We start from the raw sequence: 20,790 nt of genomic DNA, 5'->3' as shown, positions 1-20,790 counted from the left end.
TAGAGGGCGACGCTGCCAAGAGCACAGCCTAAGATATCGCCAATATTTGGAACAATTATATTTTTTCTTTTACAAATATAAAATTTTACTTGCAAATGTGATGAAAAACATTGTATGTCGCACGGGCGGAACTATAATTACGAACATCGATTCATTAAAGCTTCTAATAGAATATCGTTCGTAATTCCTTATTTACCGCCCTTAAGACACAATGTACTATTATAGGTCTGGATATATTTTGTTACGTGATGAGTTCATTGGTTTGACGTAGGTACTTAATGTGTCCTAACCGTTAAAGAGATACCTTTCAGCATCAGCTCACCTGAATAACCAGAAAGAATACAACTAAAGGTCTATACGTGCATATTATGACATTAAAAGAAACTTCCTCTAACTCCTAACCTGACTAACTGAGCTGATGATGGAAGGTTAAGGTGTTTAACCTTCCATCATCAGCTCACCTGGATAACCTGAAAGAATACAACTATCGGTCTGTACGTACCTACGTATAATATTAAAAAAAATATGCTCAACTCCTAACCGTCTACGAATAAATATTCTCTGGAAACGTAACTAAGCCCGAAAAACCATTCCGCGGAATGTTTACCGCGACGGGCGGGGTATCTACCGCACGTCGCGCCAGTTCGGCCATAGATGAGAGTGTGTATACTGGTAATAGATTGCTAACTTCACGTATATTTGTGGTCTCCTCGACTAAAGCGCCACCAAGCGGTTGTGTCCGTGACTAAATGTCTTCTATATAGATGTAGGTATAGCTACGATAGCTGTCTATTACGTATTATATATATTGACTAGCTTTTGCCCGCGGCTTTGCCCGCGTGGAATTCGGTTATCGCGCCCCCTTGTTCCCTCGGGAACTGTGCATTTTTTCGGGATAAAAAGTAGCCTAGGAAACTATCCTGGCCCGTAAACTATCTCTATGCCAAAAATAACGTCGATCTGTCGCTCCATTTCGACGTGAAAGATGGACAAACATACAAACAAACAACAAACATATTTTTTTCTGTAACCTTTTGTTTTCCTTTTGTACAATAAAGAGTATTAATAAACAAACAAACATACGAAACCACAAACACACTTTTGCATATATAATATATTAGTAAGGATTATGCTTGTACCTGTTTGCTACACCATATTGTTGAAATTGTATTGAGACTTATTTATATCTACAACATGCTTAGTACATGTATTTATGGCAAATAAAGAAACTGAACTGAACTTAAAATATAATGCGTGCATACAAAATTTGAGGGTTGCCCTCGATTTGCCTGAGATCCCGTCATCAGATCCTGATTTGGTGACAGTGGAATCACCTTGGGAGTATACTCTTTCGAATAAAAAAAGAATTTTTAAAATTGGTCCCCAATTGACCGACAAATTGGTGAACATACATAAAAAAATATATATAGTGGAATGCATGACCTTCTCCTTTTTTTGAAGTCGGTTGAAGAGCCTTTTGTGACCTACTTACAATAGAAACTTTTGAATTTTTTCATTTTAGCTTTCTACAACCAGTAAAACGCAAAATCCCGTTTTTTCCCGTTTCCGTAAGATTTTTCGAAAATGCTCTCTTAATGCTCCCTTACACTCCCCAAGCAACCTACGCGCCGAATTTCAGCTTTCCACGACCTGCAAAACGAAAAATCCCGTTTTTTCCCGTTCCCGTGGGAATTTTGGAAAGTCCTCTCTCAATGCTCCTTTACACTCTCCAAGCCACCTACATGCCAAATTTCAGCTTTCTACGACCAGTATAACGAAAAATCGATCCCGTTGAACTGAATATAAATCCCGTTTTTTCCTTATCCCGTGGGAATTTCCAAAAATCCTTAAAACTGATTGTAACTATTATAATCAACTACTTCTATGCCAAATTTGAAGTCTCTGATAATTAAAGTTACGGAAATTGGGTCATTATTTGAAAAATATATATATGTATCCCATTTATTCACTACCCCGTGGGAATTTCGAAAAATCCTGAAAACTGTTTTTAGTTGTTAGTATTATCTATTTGCATTCCAAATTTGAAGTTTCTAATAATTATAGTTACGGAAATAGGGTCATTTTGAAGTGAAAATATAAATCCCATTTATTGCCTATCCCGTGGGAATTTCGAAAAATACTTCCTTAGTGCGCGTCTACACCTATCAAGCAATATATATTCCAAATTTCAAGTTTCTAGGACTAGCGGTTTGGGCTGTGCGTTGATCTATAAGTCAGTCAGTCAGTCAGTTTCTTCTTTTATATATATAATAGATAGATAGGTGTAGTTAGGTGTATAGTGTTAGTTAAAGGTTATGTATAACACGACCAAGCTAAGTTTGCACCTCGCACTTAACAAAAACAGTTGAAAGAAATTAAATTCAACAAACAGGAGACGAAAATTCGTAAGATGCCTATCGGCGACAAAGAATGAAAGCTGATAATTCTAAAATTTTCGTCTCCTATTTGTTGAATTATACATTTTTGGACTGTTCTTGTTAAGCGCGAGGTGCAAACATAGCTTGGTCGTGTTACAGGCAAAAGGCGGCAGTCTTTTACGCCGATTTCAAGTAAGTACATAATTTCAAATAAGAATTTACTTACTTGGATATGATAAGCAAAGAAAACTGTGAACGTTAAAATCAAAGACAGCCGTTTAATGAAGCCAGCACTACGGTTTGATAAGTCAGTGACTTTAAGTAGAAAAAAAAACTTTTTCACAAGATTTATTGTTATATTTCTACATAATCTCCTTTCAACTCAATGCATTTCGTCCAACGATGTTCCAGGTTTTGTAATCCCTCCAAAAAATATTCTTTGTCAAACCTCGACAAATATGCTTCAGTTTCAGCTATGACTTCCTGATTTGATGAAAATCTTTTCCCACCGAGCCATTTCTTCATGTTAGGGAACAAGAAAAAATCACACGGTACCAAATCTGGAGAATTTTTAATAAGTATGTACAATAGGTTATAATCAGACATATAGTCGACGTACTATTGATCGACGTCAATTGTCAGTTTCCGCTTACGGATATAACGGCTGAAAATGTAGCCAAGGCATTTATATCTACGTGGATATCACGTTTTGGTTGCCCTGAAAAGGTGACCACAGATAGAGGTAGACAATTTGAATCTCATCTTTTCAGTAAAATTTCGTCAATCATCGGTTCACATCATGTTAAAACTACTGCGTATCATCCAGCTGCTAATGGTCTCATGGAACGTTTCCATAGACAATTGAAGGCAGCAATTATGTACCACGCAGACGAGAGCTGGACAAAGATTTGTCGACAGAGTATCACATGTATTTATAAGACAAGACTTTGTACGACGATCTTTGCAGCCTCCTTATGCTGGCCCTTATAAAGTAGTCAGTAGAAATGATAAGTTTTTCGCCATAGACGTAGCAGGTCGAATTACTAATGTTTCGATCGATAGGCTGAAACCTACTTATACCTAACAGATGAACCAGGTAGCACTTCTACGTCATCTACCACTGTTCCTGCGAGAACACCTGTGGTTGTAGCAACTCCTACACTATTCTAGGACTACTCGTTCTGGTCTGGTCTGCGCATGTGCGGATTTAAACGTTGACTTTTTAATTTCGAATTGTTTATTTTTTATTTTTTTATTGTTATGATCTGCAATCAGTGCAAACACTTTTAGCAGATATGGTGCATGCTTCTCACATTCAGAGTGTGTCCCCCAGCGAGGACATATCTACTCATAATTCATTACATCATAGAATGTCTTTTCTTTTAAGGCGTTTAATGTATGTAGCTAGTAACTGTTAGCTGTTGTGCAAGGGTATTGGGGTGGGTCTCAAACCGTTTCCTGTATCTAGTCTTAATGCTAGTGATTTCTTCTCTCACTGTGGGCATTTCCAGATGTTTATGGATCTCAGCATTAGTCACATACCAGGGAACTTTGCTGATTGTTCGGAGAATTACGTTCTGCATTCTCTGCATTCGCATGATGGAGGAGTTACAAGCACTACCCCACAGTTGAAGGCCGTACGTCCATACTGGTTTTAGGATCGTTTTGTATACTAGTAATTTATTGTCTATTGACAGTTTGCTGTTTCGGCCGAGCAACCACTGGAAGCATTTGTATTTGATATTTAGTTCATCTAGTTTCTTCTTGATGTATGTGCTCATTCCATGTCATACGCCTGTCCAGACGCAGACCAAGGTATCTGACAGAATTCTGTTGTGGAAGGGTGGCATTTTCTAGTTTCACCGGGGGGCAATTTCCTTTACGTAGGGTGTAAGTAACCTGCACTGATTTCGAGGTACTAGCCTTGACCCGCCAGTTTCGAAGCCATTTAGTTGTCTCGTCGAGGGCTGCCTGTAGGATTTTTGAGGCTATTATTGGGTCCTTGTTACTTGCCAGGATCGCGGTGTCGTCGGCAAATGTAGCTGTAGTTAAGGCATTCGAGCAGGGGAGGTCAGCTGTGAAGATAGTGTATAGCACTGGGCCCAACACTGATCCCTGGGGTACGCCAGCCTGTATTTCATAAAAAATTGATGTGGTTTCACCTTCCTTGACCTGGAACAATCTTCCCGAAAGGTAAGAACCAAATATCAAAAAGTTGCTGTGTGGAAGGCAAGTTTTAATTTTACACAGCAGGCCCCTGTGCCAGACCTTATCAAAGGCCTGCTGTATATCCAAAAATACCGCAGAGCAGTATTCTTTTTCTTCCAAAGTCTTTCTTATCTTGTCGCAGACTCTATGGACCTGTTCCACAGTGGAGTGTTTCTGTGTAAATCCAAATTGATGGGTGGGTATGACGTTTTCTGTCAGAATAAGAAGTATTCGCCGAAGAAGGAGTTTTTCAAAAATTTGGATAATATAGGGAGCAAGCTTATAGGTCTCTAAGATGTGACGTCACTAGGTGGTTTTCCATGTTTATAAATCATGGTTATTTGGTTGAACTCTTAGTATCCCATTATATATTGTTGTGATGTAAGTTATTGCTTTTCTGGGTAGTTGTCTAATAATTTATTTGGTTATTAGGTCAAAACCCGGCGCTTTTTTATCCTTTAGCTCCTTTATTACTCCCCACACTTCTCGTACTGACACAGGTTTTGGCGGTAGATCCATTTGGAAGTCCTGGTTTAGAGTTGCATCAACTTGGTCATCGAACTCGTCATCCAAAGAGTTGTTTGGATAGAATACTTTTGCTAGATGTTCTTCTTTTCTTTCTTTCTTTCTATTTTCCATAGCGAATAGTTTGTAGACTCTGTTGCAGTTAGGTTTTCTAGCTTCTCTTGAAATGAGTTATCATGCCAGTTTCGTAATATTGACTTGAGATCTTCTCCAGCCCTGTTCAATTTAGTTTTATCCTCAGCAAGCCCACTTAAATGCCAAACTCTTCGAAGTCGTCTCTTTTCTAAAACAGCTCTTTTAATTTCTAGAGGATAGTTATATACTCCACCCTTGCCTCGGGTGTGGATTTCAGGAGTACTTATCCAGCATGCTTCTTGTATAAGCGTCGTTATGTATTTAGTTGCTTCATCTATATCTTCAGGTGTTTTAAGAGCCATTTTCATATTTATGAATTCCTCAATGTGCTCCCGAAATGTGTTCCAGTCTGTATTTTTGTTACACAGCCTTATTGGTCTTGACACCTCTATAAGGTTGGTACTGACGGTCAAGAGCACCGGAGTGTGATCTGAAGAACTGTCATAACAAGACTCAGGTTTCATATACAATCTTGTTAGACCTTTGGCAAAAAAGAAATCTATAAGGTCTGGCACCTTCTTGGTATCCGTTGGCCAATAAGTTGGTTCCCCCGTGGATGTGGCGCTTAATTTGTTTTTATCCATGCTAATTTTCGACTGTTTGCCTCTGACATTCGTCAATCTAGAGCCCCAGGAAAAATGTTTGGCATTCCAATCTCCGCCCACAATATAGCGGTGTCCCAGAGTGTGAAAGAAGTCGGAGTACATTGACTCTGTCATTTTATGTTTAGGTGGGCAGTGTTGCTGACACATTGATATCTCCAGTTTTATCATGAACGGTTATTGTTGTTGCCTGGATGTGCTCAGTTTCATAATTAGGCATTTGATGATGTTTAATCGATTTTTTATAATGATGGCCGATCCCGCATGGCTTGTACCATCTGGGTGGTTTGTGATATAGCAACAGCAGCCTGGAACCCCTACTATGAAATTAGCCTTGCAGTGTGCTTCGGAGATAAGGAGAATGTCCAGTTTATGTTGGGACATGAACAGTTTCACTAAATGGTTATTAGAGGTAAGACCATTGGTGTTCCAGGTCGCAACTCTTAGTGCAGTCATTTTGTCAGTTTATCGACAAGTTTAGCTATGAGGCTCATAAGAGTGCTCATTTGTTGGAGGATGATATCGAACTTTTCAGTCTGTTTCATAATTATTTGTTCTAGGGTCGCGTTTATTTCGCCTGAGTTGTTAGTATTATCAAAAGTGTTTTGGGAACTGTTGTTTGTTGGGGCTGACTTTGCTGCTCCTGCATAGGAAATTCTTGGTCCTCTATTCCTTGGCTCTGTATTAGAATTTGTATCATTCCCCGAAGATGCTCTAGATCCTGTTTTGTTTACAGGCGGGTTGGTGTTATTTTTTTGTTTTCTAGCTTGGATTTCCTTATAGACCTCACATCCCTTGTAATTAGCTGGGTGTGGTCCATTACACAAGGCACACAGTGCTGGAGTGCTCCGATCACGTTTTTCACATTCGGACGTCTTGTGCGATTGTCCACATTTTACACACCTGAACGGTCTCATACAATAATTCTTGGTATGACCGTACTGCTGACATCTCTGACATTGGACAATTGTTCTCTTTTTTCGTGGTTCTTCTATTGTGACTCTTTGGTGGTAGATACATTTCAGATCCTTGATAGCCTTATTGTGGGGACCACTAATCAGGTTAGCAAAGAAAGTAGATGTAGGGTTCTTGTTTGGTCCATGCCTTGCATTTATTATCTCCCCTACTACTGTGTTTCCTGTTGCCTCTATATCTTCTTTAATAATGTTTACTGGTGTAGATGGGTGTAAGTTTCTTATTACAATTCGGAAACATCTATTGTCTTTCCTGTTAAAAGTGTGCCCTATCAGGCCTTTTTCTCTTACCAAGGAGATAAGTTTTTTATAGACCTCTATATCTGCAGTACTAATCCTAAGCTGCGTTCTCCCAACAATTTTATATGTAAATTGATCCTTGTTGACTGCTGTTTCTAAGAGTTTTGTTAATTCTTTTAGGTCTTCAATTCCATAGAGAATGATTGGTGGTGGTTTAGATTGCTTTGTTGATTTATTTGCTTCATCAGAAATATCAAAAGGTAGTCCATCATAGCGATTCGATGTTTTGGTCGCATTTACAGGAGGGCTAGTGGTCAACTTTCTTTTTTTATTCCTGTTACATGGAACTTTCTGCCATGGAGGAGGATGCGGTGAATCTGTAGGTGTCGATGGCATATCTTCAGATATTATGTCTTCAGTAAATGATTGTGTTGGTTGGTAGGGTGACCCTGGGTTTCCGTCATCACTGATCATGTCATTAGAAATTGGAGGATGTGTGACTTGTTCGGTGTTACTTGGAGGTGGATCTCCAAGCGATGAGTCTCTCGTTTTTGATCTTGTGATAAACAAGTTGGGGTGAAATACTTGTTGGATCATAGTTTTTCGTGATCCTTTATTTGTTTCGCTTGAGGTGCTGGAATGATTAGATGTTTGGGCAGCCACCTCTGGTAACTTGAAGTTTTTGGGGGAACTCATGTTATTGTAGTGGCAACACCGTGGCTGTCAAGTTCCATAGTGAGCTGTATCTTGAGGGTAGGTCGACAATTATTGATTAAAAGTTTATGTCACTCGCGATGTTAGAGCACTAATCACGGACCTTCTCAACAGGTTTACGTTGAGATAACATTAATTCAGATGAATTCAATGCTAATGTTCACTTTTGTAATGTTTTGATTTTACAACCACTGATGTAAGTAAGATTTTTAATACACTTCAAGAGCACGCAGTAGTTGCAGTTGACAGTTGACAGTCCCATATCCAGTTCCGAATTGATACCCATAAATAAATATGATTCCTTAAAAAATAGTAAGTAATTATTCCCATACACCAATCGATCGTTGATCGATTGGATATTAGATTTGATGAAGTCGACCGACAGTTTCTCCACATCAATCTTTCGACGTCGACCAAGAGCATCGACCAGCTCGGCTGTCGATGTTATTATCACTGTGACAATATGCGGTGCCATGAATCGTGTCGATAACTTTAATTGGAAAAAGTAATATGTTTCAGGTATTGGAACCCCGATAAGAGATGATGCCATTCGAGTGATCCAAGCAAGAGAAGGCCAGCGAGCTATGGTAAACTGCGAGTACGTAACAAAAATAACGATATTATAGTATAAAAAACCGGTCATGAGCGTGTCAGACAGGCCCAAGACAGGGTTCCGTAGCCATTGTTACATAAAAAAACAAGTAATATTTTTCTAAGGATTTCGTATTTTATACGGAATCTTCTAAGTTTAGGTATATTTTAAGCTATTTACTCATAAACTACCAAGTAATTATTCTGAACGAATCTTAGCCGTTATAATTTTCCTTGTAAATTGGATGCAAGTAGGTACCTCTACAATCCTGTTTTTTTTTCAAGTTTTTTCACCCAACTGTAACTGTTTAGATTTTAGAGGGGGGCGGAGGTATTCCCTTGACTTTTCTATTTTTTTTTGACTAATTTTACTTTGTCTCACAACTTTTACTATAATTTTTAGTTTGTCTAAAATCAATTTATATAATTTCGTTATTCATAATTTTTATTTTGTCCAATTTTCATTGTTACTAAATGATCATTTGCATACCTCTTGTTTTGTCTAATATTATTCTATCGAAAACTCACTGTCGATTCTCATTTTAACTAATCATCATACGAGTATAACCGAATAACGTTTTAGCTAATATTGGACTATCTAATATTGAATTATCATAATATTTGTTTTGTTTACTAACGTTATTCCTAATTTTGGTACCTAAATGTTTATTATGAAATAAGGTCAATTAGGTAGTTTAAATAATCCATATATTCTACTAATTTTTTTATCCTTGTTCCTCGTAGATAACCAAGTTTGATAACTGGTATTCTAATAGAAAAATAATTCCTTCTAGCTAACTCGGTTATCAAATGGGATTATTTTTTTGCTCGGAGAAAACCGTTATTTTATTTGGTTTTCACCTACGAATACACTTGTCTTCCTAGCTAACTTGGTTATCAAATGGGATTTTTTTTTCCTCGTAGATAATAAAATACATTCAAAGTCAAAGTCAAAGTCAAAATATCTTCATTCAATTTAGGCTATAACAAGCACTTATGAATGTCAAAAAAAAATCTACCACCGGTTCGGAAAAACCTCTGCTGAGAAGAATCCGGCAAGAAACTCAACGAGGTATATATTTTTTTTTTAAAACAGATTTACAATATTATTAAATGATATGTATACATCACAAGTATTTAACACAACTTTATTTTTAACACAGTAGGTTCGCTATTTGAAGGGATCGCTAATGCGGATCGGAATTATTTCCAAATATCCCTGTCCATGATATAATCATTAACTTTATAATACGCCTTTGATATTAATGTCTTCTTGACAATAGATCTGAATTTTGTATCCGTTTCATTTATAATATTTTTTGGAATTTTATTATAAAAACGTATGCAATTTCCCAGAAAAGACTTTTTGGTTTTAGCCAGTCTGTAAGATGGAACTTTAAGCTTCCCTGTGTTTCTAGTAGTGTGTTTCTAGTATTGAAAACGTAACCTCTTTATTACATTAATTCTGTACTTATAAATTAAATTACAATTCACCAATTCTGTATTAAAAAAAATGCTTCTTAAAAAAGTAAAGTGAACTAAAATAAAGGAGAAATTTTTTCAAGGATGCCCAACACAAATTTTGCCTTCTTTAATTTCATTCGGTTTAAAAAGGTTATTTAGTCCAAACATAAGTATGGGCAATGCAGCCTGAAGAAATGTTTGAAATTCATTTTTAGTTAGTATTTTTACTTATTAGGAATATTCAAACCGAATCCCATGCGGGTGAAGTTGCAGGCAAAAGCTAGTAGTTTATAAAATTTTGACAACCGAATTAGACTAATCTCTGCTTTTTTTCTGTTCATTTTGCTTTTTTAAGAAGTAGCACTTTTCTGAAATGGTGAATTTGTCATTTACTTTATAAGAACAGAATTGGGATGCACCAAAAAAAAACTACCGATAGTTTTTATTTTATTTTAGGAAAGAATAGGATATTTCAAGATACCATTTTCATTGATTTTGAATTTGGATATTTAATTTTTTATATTTTTTACGAAATACGCTGGATGACGTCACAGTGAGACAGCCTCGTTCCATTGCCTAGAAAAAATCAGGTCGTACATAAGATACTTAATATGTGGCATTACAATTGGCAGCGACGCTAGCGACATCTATGCCGTAAGCCCTCAAACTTTTTCGGCATTCCTTTCGAACTAACCTCTCACCCGGACAAGAAATATCGTTTCTAAGCAATCAAATTAAAATTGGTTTTTTGGCATCTTTTTGTATTTTTTATTTCAATTCCAAATTTTTACTTTTACGGTCATCCCGTAAAACCGAAATTTAAAATCGCTGCTTAAGTGACTAAGTAAGAAACACAAGCTGAGATATGAGGTGCATAGTGAAATTCGTGTCGGTACCGTTGACCATCAGTGGTGTAGCGGTATAGCACGCGGTACGGACGGATTACCGAGGACCTGGGTTCGATTCCCAGCGATGGTCTTATTTTTCTGTTTTTTCTGAGCATCTGTATTTCAGTTTGTATTGTTACGTTCGTGGGGTGGGTTCGTGATTGAAAAGCACTTTTAACACCGATGAATAAGATTAGGATTTATTTTCACACTGTTACTTAACTTTACAAAACACTTAAAAACAGTTCACAGTAATTTCGCACTCTCAAACTCACATACAAGTCGCTTTGATTCTCTTCAATGTTTATCGCTCGGTATCGCATTCGAAAAAACCGCAACCTCACCTGGCATATATACTCCCGGGGAATCGGTCCACAAAGTTCGAGAACAGTCCAGCTAGGACGTCATACCTACATCTCGAATGTTCCGGAAACGAGTAGAGTGTCTGTCTCTTTCATGTGCTATCTCTCTCACACAGTTACTAGAATATTCCGGAAACAGGATCATCACTCTGTTTCTCTCACACATATAGGCTATCCTTGTCACACACCTTCTCGAATGTTCTCAGTATAGCTGTCTCTTTCTAATCGTGCTATCTCTTTCACTCCTATTGAAAATTTCGCCATATACTGAAATGTACTTCAAAGGCCCATAAGGGGTCCTGAAAACGCCTGAAAACGGGTTTTCAGGTTATGGCGTCATCGGATAGAGGGTGGCCTGAAACGGACTGAAAACATGTTTCAGGCGCCTGAAAACGACGGTAACTTGGGTGAAATTTTGATAAACTAATATGTGATAGAGCGTCCTCTGAAACGGCCTGAAACAGTATTCCAGCCTGCTGAAAACGCCTCCAATGGGTTGAAAAACACGATCAAAGTTTAGCACCTAACCCACCGTCGTAACACTGCCCCCTCCTAAGACATGCTCGTCCCGAGCATCATTAGATCCATGGTACTTGGCCAACCGATCAACGTGAACAATCTTACAGGGGCTACGCGCGTTACGCTGTATCCGGTATGTGACATCGTTGATCCTAGTGACTACTCTGTACGGCCCTTCCCAACTCGGTGATAATTTCGGGGACTTCCCTTTTTTTCGCATAGGGTTATGTAGCCACACCAACGATCCTTCCTCAAATCTCGTCTGGTTAGACTTCCGGTCATATCTGGTCTTCATCTTTTCGCTGGCCTGCAGTCCGTGTTCACGAACATGATTGTGAACACCATCGATCCGGTTTCGCAGTTCACTTGCATATTCTGAAATCGTCTTTGGTGCATCTGGAGGTCGTCCGGTCAGTAGATCAGCAGGTAAACGCAATTCTCTTCCAAAATTAGCACACGCAGGTGTCACGGCCGTGCTTTCGTGAACTGCTGTCCGATATGACATTAAAAAGAGTGGAATATGCCTGTCCCAATCTTTTTGATGGCTGTCAACTACTTTGGCCAAATGTCGTTCCAGAGTCTGATTGAATCTCTCGACCATCCCGTCTGACTGTGGATGATAGGACGTAGTCCGAGTTTTATGAATTCCCATGACTCGGCAAGTCTCCTGAAACACCAGAGATTCAAAATTTCTTCCCTGATCGCTGTGGATCTCAAGAGGTACTCCATACCGACAAAATACTTCCGCCACTACAGTTTCCGCTACGGTGACTGCCTCTTGGTTTGGAATGGCAAACACTTCAGGCCATTTGGTGAAATAGTCCATGACCACAAGAATGTACTTGTTTCCGCGGTCAAAGATCGGGAACGGGCCTGCGACGTCCAAAGCAATTCTTTCCCAAGATGCCCCCACATTATAAACTTTAAGCGCACCTCTACTGCGTGTATGTGGCCCCTTGACCGACAAGCAGCTAGTACACTTCCTACACCAGTCTTCCACATCTTCCCGACAGTGTATCCAGTAAAAGCGTTGTCGAATCTTCATCAGAGTCCTTTTTACTCCTAGATGCCCGCCGGAAATGCCATCATGAAAGGATCTTAAAACATCGCTAACTCTCTTTCTTGGTACGACCACTTGAAGGTGATCATCCTTTCCGTTCGCTGACTCCCATTTCCTACACAGTACGCCATTGTGCATGATCAGACTTTCCCATTGCGCCCAGTAGCTCTTGGTCACTGTACTCATCGGAGCTACTTCACACCACTTTGGTTTGGGCATTCCACCGTTAATCCAGTCGTAAATGGGTTTTATGTCACGATCTTCCTGTTGTGCTTCTTGCATGACAGCGTCACTCCACTCTTCGCAAACAGTGTCGGTCCTCAACATCTTCACGCAGTCCTTATCCTCTTGTCTTAAACAGTGTTTGCAGTCATCCGGACAAGGCCTTCGGAGAGGGCATCTGCATTTCCATGTGACTTTCCACTTCGATGCTCGATGGAAAAGTCATATTCCTGCAGTTGTTCGATCCAGCGTGCCACCTGACCCTCGGGGTTCTTGAATTCTAACAACCACTTTAAAGCAGCATGGTCAGTCCTGATTCGGAACTTGCGTCCAAGCAAATATTTGCTGAAATGCTGCAAAGTTTTAACGACTGCCAGCAATTCTCTCCGAGTGACGCAGTAATTTCTCTCGGGCTTCGATAACGATTTACTGAAATAAGCGATCACAACTTCCTGATCTCCTTTGTTTTGTGACAAGACTCCTCCGATGCCAGTATTGCTTGCATCAGTGTCAACAACAAACTTGTTATCCGGGTCGGGATATTCCAAAATCGGTGTTTCACAAAGTCTCTGTTTGAGATCTGAGAAGGCTGCTGCACACTGATCATCCCAATTAAATGGTCGTTTCTCTTCCGTCAGCTGGTGCAAAGGCTTTGCTATATCCGAGAAGTTCTTCACAAATCGTCGATAGTACGAGCAAAGTCCTAAAAAGGCACGCACTGCTGTCTTGTCTTTCGGTGTGGGCCAGTCCTTAACTGCGCTTATCTTCTCAGGGTCTGTCTGGATGCCTTCTGATGAAATTACATGTCCCAAGTAGTTAACCTTACGCTTGAAGAATGAGCATTTCTTCGGACTTAGTTTTAAGTTTGCGTCACGCAACTTGGACAAAACTTGCTCCAGTTTCTTAAGGTGGTCATCAAAATTTTTACCTACAATTATGATGTCATCCAGATACACTAGGCAAGTATCACCCAGGAGGCCGGCAAGTATTTGCTCCATTAACCTCTCAAAAGTTGCCGGTGCATTGCACAACCCAAACGGCATAACATTAAACTGCCAAAGTCCTTTACCAGTTGAGAAGGCTGTTTTCTCTTTATCTTTGTCCTTGATTTCCACTTGCCAGTAGCTACTTTTCAAATCCAAGGTGGAAAACCATTTCATGCTGTTTAAAGTGTCCAAAGTGTCGTCTATCTCGGCAATGGATAACTGTCCTTCTTAGTCACGTCGTTGAGTCTACGATAGTCAACGCAAAATCTCATAGTTCCATCCTTCTTTTTCACCAAGACTACTGGAGAACACCAAGGGCTGGTCGACGGTTCTATTACTTTGTCCCTCCTCATTTCCTTGATCATGTCTTCGACTTCTTTTTCTCGAGCTACTGGAACTCGCCGAGGTCGCTGTCGAATAGGCATGACATCTCCAGTGTCGATCTCGTGCTGCACTACTCCAGTTCTCCCGATATCACTGTCATGTGCAGAGAAGACACTCCTATAGCGCTTTAGTAGATTACGCGCCTTTAGAAGTTCTTCCTCCGTGAGATCACTCTCGCAGTTTTCCAATAATTTTCCAATATCCACAACTTCTTCTTGCAACTTGTTCTCGTTTGGACCATGGCAACTGCGTATCCATGAGATTGCCTCGCATGTCCCCATAAGGGTTCCTTTACTTAGGACGTGTTGAGTGTCACTTAAATTAAGAACCCTTATAAATGCTGCAGATGACGTCATTACCACTGTGCGAGCTGGTATCCACGGCTTACTGCCAGCTATTTTCTCTATTAACACGCAGGAATGAGATCCTTGTCTCACACCATATGGCAACTTCACCGGAACTAGGGCTTGCGATCTCGGTTGAAGTGTAGTCCTTCTAGCGCAGAAGACATGTCCACCCACTTCACCCTCCATAGGAACTTCATAAGCCCCAATTTCAGCACGCCACCTTTCAAGTCGATCTTACATTCGTACTTCCTCATAAAATCTAGACCAATAATACAGTCGTCTACGATGTCAGCAATGATGACTTTGTGCCAGTACTTCTTTTCTCCAATCTTTACTGACACTTCTTGCTCCCCTTGGACGGAAATGTACTGGCCGGTAGCCGTTTGCAGCTGAAGATGCATTGGTCGGACTAGATGATCCCTGATCAGGTGTTTTAGCAGTCGAGAACTGATCACAGTCCGAGAAGCTCCGGTGTCGATAGTAAGGTGACATGGTACTCCACCAATTTCTCCTTTGACAGCCAGACTGTTCCCGTCATTCGCCTGGGAGATCATAACTGGGACATTTTGACCACCAGCCAGCACTCGTCCCATAGTCCTGGCTTTTACTCGTTTCCCTGCTGCTGCCGCTCTGGGCTACCAGAGCTTGCTGGCCTCTCCATTTGGTCCGAGTCTCGTCGCCTCCAATATCTTTTCGGGCAGCCAGATTGCATGTGTCCTCGTTCCCCGCAGTTGTAACACCGAGGTCCCGTTTCTCGAGGTGGAGCAATCGGCTCCCTGGCAGCGACTTCGCGCACCCTGAAGGATCTTGTTGGGTCCTGTCGTACAGCTTCCACCTCGAGGGCATGGGCAAGCGCATCCTTCAAACTCCCATGGTGACCCAGTCGTACAGCAGCCCTCACTTCAAAGTCTCGAATCCCATCTATGAATGTCTGCACTAGCATTCCATCCGTAAAAGAGGATGAATCTTGGTATGCTTTTTGGACCAGTTTCTCTATTTCTAGGGCCCACTTTTGTAATGACTCATTACGACCCTGGGTCCTATCCTTCAGTTGAGCTCTGTAGACGTGCTCCAGATGACTATCACCGAAGCGTGCTTCTAAAGCTTCAAGGAGACGGTCGTATGTCTTATTCTTTCCCAACGTTTCCAAGACACTGAGAGCTTCATCCCGTAGCGCCAAACTCAGTGCCGTTTTTGCATAATCCTTGCTCCAGCCATTCGTTTCGGCAACTAACTCGAATTGGTGCTTGTATGCGGCCCATGAAGAGGTACCATCAAATGGAGGTAATTTTAACTTTTCACCTACTGTGGCTGGTGCACCCGATAAACTAGTGGTGCCGTTGGCCACTTTAATCTCCAACTTCTGGAGGCGATTCTCGTGGCCTTCTACCTTTTCGTTGACACCGTTGAGGCGCTGTTCGTGATTTTCGACTTTTATGTCAACTGCCACAATTTTATCCTGGACCTCAGCCATCTCCTTTTTCCATTCTGCAGTTGCGTCGTGTACCTCACGGAGGAGTTCGAACTGGTTCTTTTGTTCCTCCTGTAGAATCCTAGCTTGTTCTTCCTGAGCTTCCTTCTGACCCCGTAGCTCTTGCTGCAGGATTCTAGCTTGTTCCTCCTGCTTTCTAGCATGTTCCTCCTGCCTTCTAGCTTGTTCCTCCTGCCTTCTAGCTTGTTCTTTCAGGAGGACCAGAATCGCACTGACGTCTATTTCCGACTTTGGGGAAACTGCCACCGCTGTATCTGACGCTGCGGCGGTGTCTGTAGGGTCCCCAGCTGCGGCGCGGCTTCGGGTCTGCATTCTCTCCTTCTCTTCTTCTCGCGGAGTAAGCGGCATTTTCAATCCCACTTCTGACACCAAATGTTACGTTCGTGGGGTGGGTTCGTGATTGAAAAGCACTTTTAACACCGATGAATAAGAGTAGGATTTATTTTCACACTGTTACTTAACTTTACAAAACACTTAAAAACAGTTCACAGTAATTTCGCACTCTAAAACTCACTTACAAGTCGCTTTGATTCTCTTCGATGTTTATCGCTCGGTATCGCATTCGAAAAAACTGTCCTCCGCCGCAACCTCACCTGGCATATATACTCCCGGTGAATCGGTCCACAAAGTTCGAGAACAGTCCAGCTAGGACGTCATACCTACATCTCGAATGTTCCGGAAACGAGTAGAGTGTCTGTCTCTTTCATGTGCTATCTCTCTCACACAGTTACTAGAATATTCCGGAAACAGGATCATCACTCTGTTTCTCTCACACATATAGGCTATCCTTGTCACACACCTTCTCGAATGTTCTCAGTATAGCTGTCTCTTTCTAATCGTGCTATCTCTTTCACTCCTATTGAAAATTTCGCCATATACTGAAATGTACTTCAAAGGCCCATAAGGGGTCCTGAAAACGCCTGAAAACGGGTTTTCAGGTTATGGCGTCATCGGATAGAGGGTGGCCTGAAACGGACTGAAAACATGTTTCAGGCGCCTGAAAACGACGGTAACTTGGGTGAAATTTTGATAAACTAATATGTGATAGAGCGTCCTCTGAAACGGCCTGAAACAGTATTCCAGCCTGCTGAAAACGCCTCCAATGGGTCGAAAAACACGATCAAAGTTTAGCACCTAACCCACCGTCGTAACAGTATTTTCAATTTCTAGCGTTAAACCCATTTTCCCGTCAAACAACGTTTCATAAAATTCTAAAAAGCATTGTTTTGTAGTAAAATATATTTTTTCAAATATTTCACTATACAGACACCGACTTGTTACAAATTTATTATATGATAGATTTTGATATTTACCTACACAATACTCCATAGTCCATAGGAATGAAGTTAATGTCCCGCATCGCCCGTTTCCGTGGGATTTTCGATAAATCCCTTCAAACTACCTAGGACTAACCACTCCGCTGCTCGCGTCAAAAAAAAAACGGCCATGAGTGTATGTCTTGCAACCACAGTTGCCAGGAGCATTTTGCTAAAATATATTTGGCAACGGTAGTTGCTCAAAGCACGTGAGTGGCTAATTATAAACTGAAAAATCTGATCACCAAGTTTCACATCTATAATGCTCAAGGAATAAGATATTAAATCCTCCTTTACTATTTTCCTACATTGAGCGATCTTAGAGATTGCGTACGATGTCTTTGAAATCGCAACCCAGACTCGCGCTGGCTATAGAGCGCCATACTGAGTCTCTCACCGCGTTCTGCCTTCCTTTGCCAGAAACTTATCTCGGATATCTTCCATGTACAGACTTTCGACTCTCTTCAGCTTTATCTAACTATCTAATACCTTTAAACGAGCAATCCCGGCTGATAGAGACCTCAGGAGACCCCAGAGCTGGCGCTTACCTCTCCCAGCGAATTTCTCTGACTGTACAGAGAGGTAATGCCGCCAGTGTGTTGGGGTCTATGCCGCAGGAGGGCCTCTTAGATGGTGTTTTCTTTTTATAGTCAGGTATATTTATGTTGTTTTTATTAATTTTGTTTCCCAGCAATTCTTGTATATATGTATGTATTATGTATATATATAATATTTCCGGAATATCGGAAACGGCCCCAACGATTTCGATGAAATGTGGTACCTATATAGGGGTTTTCGAATCGATCTAGTTAGCTTGGTCTTATCTATGGGAAAACGCTTATTATCGAGTTTTAGCCCGAGCAAAGTTCGGTCGCCCAGGTACTTATATGTATAGAAAGATAGAAAATAGATAACTCATCCTGAAGACTGATAATATTATTAAATGATTTTCAGAGTAATCAATCGTGATAGTGAAACGAAAATAGAATGGTGGGGTACCGGCGACGACAAATGGTCCGAGTTACCAAATGGAACGTTATTTACCCCTTATGCAACAAAATATTTAACCAGCACTTTCTCGTGCGCCGGCACTAACTCTCATGGATCTGATGGATTTGGTATGGAAATGAAAATGGAGGTATTAGGTAAGTATTTTAAGATATTAAAATAAGAATGAAGTAATTCAAAGTTTGAAACACAGCAAAACTGTGCAAAATTTGGTCCCGCGTGACCTATGCATTTTTTCGGAATAAAAACTACCTATCCTGTGACCTACCAAGAATCCCTAGCTGCTTTCATACTAAATTTCATTTTAATCAGTTCAGCGGCTAAAACATAAAGAGGAAACAGACAGCCAGAGTTAGGTAAAGGATAAATATTCTTGGTTTGAGTCAAGTTGAGTTGCGTTATTTATTCATTTTTAGTGACAATGTAAGGTTTGGTTGCTACTATTTATGTATTTTTAACCGACTTCAAAAAAGGAGGAGGTTATCAATTCGGTTGTATTTTTATGTTTGTTACCTCAGGACTGCGTCATTTATGAACCTCTTGAAAAATACAGGAATAATTGGATCCTAAGAAAATCGAGGGAACTCTTCAAATATGTAGCGACACCTATGGTGATTTGAATTTATTTAGTAGTAACTCGTGCATTTGCTCTTGAAAATCATCATAATTTGGTCAGGCATATTTTAAGCTAATTAAATTGTAGCATAGTAAAAGCAGGGGGGTGTCACTAGGCCATTCCGCCGCTGAGCTACAAGTACATACCGGGCCTCCCCAACGTTGAGGCGATTCAGTGCGACTCAACGCGTGCGAGTGAACACGAGTTATGCGATAGACAGAGAAGCATAAAGCAGGCACGATTCTTATGCCTAAACGTCACTTTTGTACGGCAGTGAAACTTCTGTACTTGTACTATTACTTATTCTGTGGTAAAAGACAAACCAATAGATATTTGGTTTTAATTAGCTTGAATCCGACATACGATATTGAGAAAGATACGTGACAACTTGACAGTAGACATAAAAAGGCATCGACAATAATTTAGGCCAGCACTAGTAAGGAGGTTTATATATCAACGTGTTGCTTCCATGACCACTTGTGGTCCGTAACTATTACTTACCCACCTTCCCTACCTTAGAACTTTACTTTAACAGATGCACTTAAGTATAGTGAGTTTCATGTGTTCTTTTTCTATTTTGTCTATTAATTAAACTATTTAAATGTGATTTTATTCATTAATAATTTAAGATAAGTAATTGTTGTTTAGCCAGTTAGAAATGTAATATCATCATATTGTGCATTCCTATAGGCGTTTGGGATCACAACTGAGACATTCATTTCATCAGGATATAGCTACTGTGCACTGCATCTGCCACTGGGACAATAATTGTCCTATGAACCTTGTTTTTAATTTAAGTTAGAATAATTGTAACTCTTTTTCAGGTGCTCCTGGAAGCCCGGTAGTATTAGAAAATCTACAACCTTGTACTGGCAAAAAGAGGCCACCCATTTCCGTTAAGTTGCAAGTAAGTAACAAATACAACGACATTAAATTATAGTTTTAAAATTCGCGGAAATATTAGAATACTTACCTAATGATGCAGTCACCTGTGTGACTGATCCATCATCAAATCCTGGATACTATTCTTCATCAAAGTAGGTACAGCCTAAGTCTTTTCTAACAAGCTCAAACACGCTAGGTTACGTTGTTCTACCTTCGATTCCCAGTGCTTACTTTACCTACTACCTACGAGCAGCGAGCTATGGCTATACCACACAAAACTAACGATGCGAATTGCTGCGATACTATTTAGTGCAGCAAAGCGTCAGTGCTGGTCACCATACTTGATACATATGATATCGCAGAAAAATTACTTTATGGCAAATGAAAATTCTAGAAACGATACATTCGGGCATATGAAATTCGGGCAAACAATAGAGAACCGAGTAGACCACTCGGTGATAGGGCTCCCACACAAAACTGCGAATTCGCATTGCATTGCAAAAATCTGCGAGCTCGCAGGACGCATCGCAAAAACTTCTATCGCATCGGTAAGGACGTGTGTTGGAGAGACAAAATGAATAGACAGAACGTCATAGGTCAACTGCATTTATTATAAGTGAAACTTCTTATTATACTAGGTTACACACATAAGTAAGTACGTACACTCAGACATCTATAGGTATATGTTATATATAATATTACACTACTACACCTCTCATTCAAAACGAAAAAAAAACTTTACTTAGTTTTTTTTTACTGATTGTAGTATGATTGAAACAGTTTAGTTCGATTTTTATGAATTATATCTAACTTTCCATCTTTACTTATTTCTACATTAGGTGCTAAGTCTCTTATAACAGTATATGGTCCCAAGT

The 20,790-nt window shown here is 40.2% G+C and overlaps 1 protein-coding gene across 1 annotated transcript in view; it reads left to right on the top strand.

Annotated features, from left to right (window-relative positions):
- LOC141439943 (hemicentin-2-like) overlaps positions 1 to 20,790 on the top strand; it is a 70,475-nt gene that overhangs the window by 49,243 nt on the left and 442 nt on the right. Inside the window, exons 11-13 of the mRNA XM_074104407.1 lie at positions 8,296 to 8,374; positions 18,361 to 18,551; positions 19,855 to 19,937. Of these exons, the coding sequence (XP_073960508.1) occupies positions 8,296 to 8,374; positions 18,361 to 18,551; positions 19,855 to 19,937 (353 nt within the window). The remainder of the gene's footprint in view (positions 1 to 8,295; positions 8,375 to 18,360; positions 18,552 to 19,854; positions 19,938 to 20,790) is intronic.

Source organism: Choristoneura fumiferana, chromosome 21, assembly GCF_025370935.1.
Source record: "Choristoneura fumiferana chromosome 21, NRCan_CFum_1, whole genome shotgun sequence".
NCBI lineage: Eukaryota > Metazoa > Arthropoda > Insecta > Lepidoptera > Tortricidae > Choristoneura > Choristoneura fumiferana.
This window is presented reverse-complemented; position numbering and strand designations above follow the sequence as displayed.